Source organism: Phoenix dactylifera, chromosome 16 (genome assembly GCF_009389715.1).
Source record: "Phoenix dactylifera cultivar Barhee BC4 chromosome 16, palm_55x_up_171113_PBpolish2nd_filt_p, whole genome shotgun sequence".
NCBI classification, from domain to species: domain Eukaryota; kingdom Viridiplantae; phylum Streptophyta; class Magnoliopsida; order Arecales; family Arecaceae; genus Phoenix; species Phoenix dactylifera.
In genome coordinates this window covers 796852-803151 of record NC_052407.1, presented here as the reverse complement: position 1 = coordinate 803151, position 6300 = coordinate 796852, and the positions used below count along the sequence as shown (strand labels likewise).

Sequence of the window (6300 nt, the reverse complement as noted above, 5' to 3'; positions counted from 1 at the left end):
TTGGGAACTTTCAGCAATTTTTTGAGTCGAAGAGGTGGCCTGGTGTTTGAGCTATTTTCTGATTGGAGTGTCAATTCTGTTTTGAACTGAATAAATTATACTAAGCAAAGTCCTTAGTCAACTTTCCATGGCTTATTGATGGATACTATTATCTGGAGAAAACAACAGTTGGACAGAATAGAAGTCTGTGGTGGAATTTAATCCTCGCGTGGGAGAGAGAGAGAGGAGTTTCAAAGAAAATAAGCTGCTGCACCTTTAAGTCTAGCGTCCAGAAAGGTGGCTAAGACTATTGCCCTCACACAAGTCATAGAAGAAAACAGGGCATGTCACTGCTGGCGACTAACATTGCTCCAAAGTTAAAAATCGAACGAGGTCCTGTCTCTTAATCAGATATTAGACAACCCAGCTTTTGGAATCTTTGAATCATGTTCTAGGTGTGGAACAGTAATAAAAAAATTTCCTCCTCCCACATGGAAGGATCTTATTTATGAGACTCTTCTAGGTGTATTCGTACCCGTATGAAACACCGGTTTTAGCAAAAAAAAAAAAAAGGATCTTATTTATGTAACTTGCAGGAATGTGCAATATATGAAGTGGTCGAATGCCGAGTTACCAAGCCAACATTGTATGTGCCTGAGAAACCTTTCTTGTGAACAGAGGTTTGTTTGATGGTTTGATGGATCACAGCTTCAGTCATGCTGACCTTATAGATAGCTCTGATGTTTCATTTTTCTTTGCTGACTAGATATAGCTGAAATCGATTGAAGGTTTTTTAAGGCTATGATGTTACCAAAAAAAAGGGTATGAAATAAATATCAACTTCAGTCATTCGAGCTGCATGATGCACATGAGATTTTTTTTCTTTCTTTTTTTTTTTTTTTGAGAGAGGGAGAGAATAGCTTGTTTTTCTGCTAAGATGGTTACTCTCAGTGTAACTTTTTTTTTTTTTTTTTCAGAGTAACATAAACACAGTAAATGTAACTTGTGCAGCTTGGGAAGCCAGTGTGAAGCTCATGTTACATTCAATTGTAGGCTCTCTCTCGAGGTTTTCGAAAGAAATTTCTGGCTCGCTTGACAACGATTTCCTTATGCTGCTACCAAAGTAATTAGCTAAATTAGCCCCACCTCTAGTGCTTACAGAAACCTGACAAGACTCTTTCATTTGCGATCAGGTCCATTTCTTGTTTACTCTTGGTGGATTTATTGGAGTAGCATAGATGAGTGTTCACCATTTTTCGGTTACACCATGTGAAGCATGTTAATACAGGCTCCACATTTTCATGAAACGAATTCTGCTGCTTCTGTGACTCTAGCGTGCCGTCAATGATGATGTTATTGGCTAACTGATGAAATCCGAGTCCACAGAATCTCTTTTTAGATAGGAACCAAGTTGCTTCTATATTCGCTTTGTTGTGTTTCAAGAAACCAGTGAGCTGATTTCCCCAAGATAACCAGCTCCTAATAACTCAACTTACTAGGGGCATCGTTTGATACTCGAAACATGGACAAGAGCAAGGACAAATGACGGGCTTTCCTTGGAGAGAACAGTTATTTAACAGATATATTTTATTTAAAGGCAATATAAGCAGAGTACATCCAGACAAATCAGAATATACAGGCCTTCGGTAAAAGAGGCTCTTTGGATTCCTTCTAACCGAACAGCAGCCGTCATCTATCTTAGCATCATTTTGGATTAAAAGACTTGACAATTTAAAGGAGTTTTTTGGCATCTAGCCCTCTCCAGGCTCCTACCGACCCCAAGAATATGTTGGGTATCGATAGATCACAGGATGGAGACGGATTCCTGCATTTCTTTTTCATTTTGCACGTTAAAATGTTTACTATATCACATAGTCTGCAAAGCCTCTTTTGCCCTCCCTAAAAGAGACAGCACCGTCGCAGCAATATGCCTCGAAGAAAGCCCAGCTTCTTCAATCTGATCCTGAGGTGATCCATGGTCGATATATCGGTCCGGAAGCACCATCGATCTCAACTGCAAGCAGCCGTGACTACCATCAGATATCTAAGAGGGAAAAGGGATGATGTAAAAGGAAGTCAATTGAGCAAAAAAAAATGGGTACCTTGAGATGTCCATCGAGGAGACTGCTCAAGCTTAGGAAATGTGCAACATGAGACCCAAAACCTCCAATAGAGCCTTCCTCAACTGTGATCAGGATCTCATGTTCGTTAGCCAGTCTCCTTACGAGCTCTGTATCAAGAGGCTTGCAGAACCGAGCATCGGCCACGGTGGTATAAATGTCATGGTTTCTCAACGAGTCTGCAGCCTTAATACACGTCTGAACTATCGAACCATATCCAAGGATGGCGACTCTGCTGCCTTCCATCAGAATCCTCCCCTTCCCAATCTATTGACAAACATCAAACAAAAAAGAAGGATAAAAGTTTGTTAGTTTCTGGCCGACTCTAGATCCTGTTGCAATCCATTGGATTGCTGAAAAGGTGGTTACCTCAAGAGGGGTGCCTTTGTTCCCTGGAGGAAGGGCTACTCCAACTCCATTTCCCCTGGGGAATCTTAGGCAGCTGGGTCTGTCATCAATGGCTGCTGCTGTTGCAACCATATGCATCAGTTCGGATTCATCAGATGGGGCCATGAGGATCATGTTGGGCAGACAGGCCATGTACGTGACATCAAAGGCTCCACAATGCGTCGGTCCATCGGCGCCGACGAGGCCTGCCCGATCCAATGCAAAACGGACAGGAAGTTTCTGTAAATCCACGTCATGCACCACCTACAAAAATCCCCAGATTCATATCATAAGTCCTGAAACTATAGAAGTCTTTCCTCATTTTTTTTTTTTTTTTTGTTCTGGCTTCTACCTGATCATATCCTCGTTGAAGAAATGATGAGTAGATGGCGCAGAAAGGCTTGAGGCCCTCGGTGGCCAAACCAGCTGCAAACGTGACGGCATGCTGCTCGGCGATTCCCACATCGAAGCACCTTTCAGGAAACTTCTTCTGAAAATAATTGAGGCCTGTGCCGCCACCCATGGCAGCATGGATGGCCACAATCTTGCTGTCGGCTTCTGCTTCTTTAATGAGAGATTCCGCAAAGTATTGGGTGTATGAAAGAACGGGTGACTTGGTCTTGAATTGCTTCCCAGTACTAGGCTCAAACTTGACAACACCTGAAACAAAGAACACATGCATCTTCATAAGAATCTACAGGAAGCCATTAAAGATTTTTACCATGTAATTATCAAGAGAGAGAGAGAGAGAGAGAGAGAGAGATTTACCATGCATTTTGTCGGGGGCAGCTTCAGCAGGGGGATATCCTTTTCCTTTCTCTGTCACGATGTGGACAAGGACAGGTCCAGGAGCAGGCATAGCCTTCACCTTTTGGAAAATAGTAACTAAATCTTCGACATTGTGACCATCAACAGGACCAATATAATATAAACCAAGCTCCTCGAATAACGATGACCCCGAAGCACTTATCATTCCCCTAGCGTATTCATCCACCTTAGCAGCAACCTCATGTGTGGAACCCCCAATCTGCCTTGTAATAGTCTGTCAAAAGGACCCAATTAAGACTATTGCTACAACCTTCTCATTTGTAACTTAAAGTTCCAGTATCCCTTGAAAAACTAAAAGAATCTAAATTACATATGCAACTAAGTGCTAGATATAGAACACAAGATATTGAATTATTCACATTATATCAAGTATTCTTTTATATATATATTTCTGTTGTTTCAACATTTCAAGTTATATCCCTTATTTTTTTAACATGCCGAATGGTCAACCCATGGATTTTAACATTGACGTCGTGAATAAAATCATCTCTTTTTTGAAGCTCACCTTGGCTGCTTCACGGAGCTTACGGAACTTGTTGCTGGCTTGAAGTTTGGTGAGGGCTTTGCTAAGTGCTCCAACCGGAGTGGCAGGTCCATCAAGGGTTGCAGTCGGTAAAGAAACTTGCTTGTTATCATTTAACACAACAATAAGGTTTGAATCCAAGTATCCTGAGTTGTTCATGGCCTCATAAGCCTGGCCAGCAGTCATGGCTCCATCCCCAATCACAGAGATAACATGATTCTTCTTCCCTAGTAAATCTCTAGCCACTGCCATTCCTGCAGATACTCGAAAAATGAAAACAAGTTTAATTTGCATGATAAAGATTCAAATAGGAAAAGAATGCAGAGATACTCGAGGGGGGGTTTAAAGAGCTCACCAAGGCCAGCGGAGATGCTTGTAGAGCTGTGCCCTGCGCCAAAGGCATCATAAATGCTCTCATCCCTTTTGGGGAACCCTGCAAGGCCTGAGGTCTGCCTGATAGTATGCATCCTTCCCCTCCTTCCAGTCAAAATCTTATGTGGGTAGGCCTGCAATTCAGTCAATTCAACCTCAAAACCATTCTCTAATCCACAAGATCAAAATCCAAATGCTTTGATATGGAAAAAAAGGCATGAGCAATTCTATTTTTGATTTTTTTTTCTCCTGACCTGGTGACCAACATCCCAAATGATCTTGTCTTCAGGGGTATTGAACACATGATGGAGAGCCACAGTCAGCTCCACCACTCCCAAGCTGGCACTTAGATGACCACCAGTCTTAGCTAATGTATACACTATATCTGCTCTCAGCTCTGCTGCCAACTGCTCCAAATCCTATATAAAAAAAAACCATTCCATACAATTAAATACAGAGAAAGACCCCACAAACCTCCCCAACTGATCCCAAAATCCCAGAGCATCCCACCACAGCATCATTCCAGCGAGTAAAATACCTCTGCTGAGAGATTCTTCATGTGAATTGGGTAGTTAATGGTATCCAAAAGAGGGGTTGCCGGCTTCTCGCTGGAGAAATCGATCTTCCACCCGCTCTTCTCTTTCTTAATCACCATCTTCCGCTCGTTACCCGACCCACCGGCTCTCACATAAAACTGAAACAAGAGGGAAAAAAAAATCGAAACTTTATGAAAACCAAACACGCCAAAATGAGATCATTTTGACACCACACCCACAAAAGGCAAGAAAAGATACAAGCAGAGATGGTAAACGTCCCAAAACAAAAGATCGGAAGTGAGCAAAAGATCGAGAATAGGAGAATTCTAGCGTTCTACCTGTCGCCTAGAACCAGTCCTCGAGGCCGCAGCCTTGAGGAACGGCGAGGTTGCCGGCCCGAGTGCCATCAGCGACCCCGAAGCCTCCATTAGAGATGAAGGCATCCAACGCCGAGAGAGAGATGCAGAGGGGGCGAGAGAGAGAGAGCGAGAGAGAGAGAGAGAGGAGGTAGCGGGGTGGAGAGCTGAGGCGAGGGGGGAGGTTTATAAAGCGCGGGGCAGAGGGGTTGGGTCGGGTCGATGGAGACGGCGAGAATTAATGATAAAAAAGGGAGTCGATAACGCGCGAGAGGGGCGAGACGTTTCATTTGAGCTGGCCCGCAGCGCATGATAGCTTCGAGATAAGCCCATGCCGCTCTCGAGTTGGAAAATTTTCGTCCAACGGTCTGGACCGGAGATAATTAATTAATCTCAAAAAAAATAAAAATTTTTAACGCAATAATTATCCAATACCAAACCCAATATTTATGCTAAAAATATAGCGCCGTCCAAATATATTTTGTATTTAAATCTATTTAGATATAGATAAAAATCGAAACTTTATGAAACCAAACACCCCAAAATAAGATCATTTTGACACCACACCCACAAAAGGCAAGAAAAGATACAAGCGGAGATGGTAAAAATCCCCAAAAAAAAAAGATCGGAAATGAGCAAAAGATCGAGAATAGAAGAATTCTAGCATTCTACCTGTCGCCTAGAACTGGTTTTCGAGGCCGTAGCCTTGAGGAACGGCGAGGTTGCCGGCCCGAGTGCCATCAGCGACCCCGAAGCCTCCATTAGAGATGAAGGAATCCAACACCGAGAGAGAGATGTAGAGGGGGAGAGAGAGAGAGAGAAAGATATAGAGGAGGTAGCGGGGTGGAGAGCTGAGGCGAGGGGGGACATTTATAAAGCGCGGGCAGAGGGGTTGGATCGGGTCGATGGAGACGGCGAGAAATTAATGATAAAAAAAAAAGTAGATATAACGCACGAGAGGGGCAAGATGTTTCATTTGAGCCGGCTCGTAGCGCATGATAACACGGAGATAAGTCCATGCCTGTCTCGAGCCAGAAAATTTTCGCCCGACGGTCTGGACCGGAGATAATTAATTAACTCCAGGAAAAAAAAGTTTTATGCTAAAAATATAGCGCCGTCCGAATATATTTTGTGTCTAAATCTATTTAAATATAGATAAAAATTTGAGCATCTAACTAATATTTGTATTCGTATTCATA

General features: G+C 42.9%; 1 protein-coding gene across 2 annotated transcripts; it reads right to left on the bottom strand.

Annotated features, from left to right (window-relative positions):
• Positions 1-1548: 1548 nt before the first annotated feature.
• Positions 1549-5910, bottom strand: LOC103722251 (probable 1-deoxy-D-xylulose-5-phosphate synthase 2, chloroplastic). 2 transcript variants are annotated; one of them, XM_039134520.1, is made up of 10 exons: positions 5774-5910; positions 4748-4903; positions 4464-4628; positions 4193-4343; positions 3820-4091; positions 3255-3528; positions 2839-3146; positions 2469-2750; positions 2082-2366; positions 1549-1993 (listed from the first exon to the last, which is right to left on the bottom strand). In XM_039134520.1, exons 1-10 carry the CDS (start codon positions 5861-5863, stop codon positions 1847-1849), a joined length of 2130 nt encoding a protein of 709 aa, XP_038990448.1. In that variant the 5' UTR covers positions 5864-5910; the 3' UTR covers positions 1549-1846. The 2 variants fall into 2 exon arrangements, with proteins under 2 accessions (XP_038990448.1, XP_008810947.4); XM_008812725.4 differs by lacking the exon at positions 5774-5910 and adding an exon at positions 5084-5253.
• Positions 5911-6300: the final 390 nt, after the last annotated feature.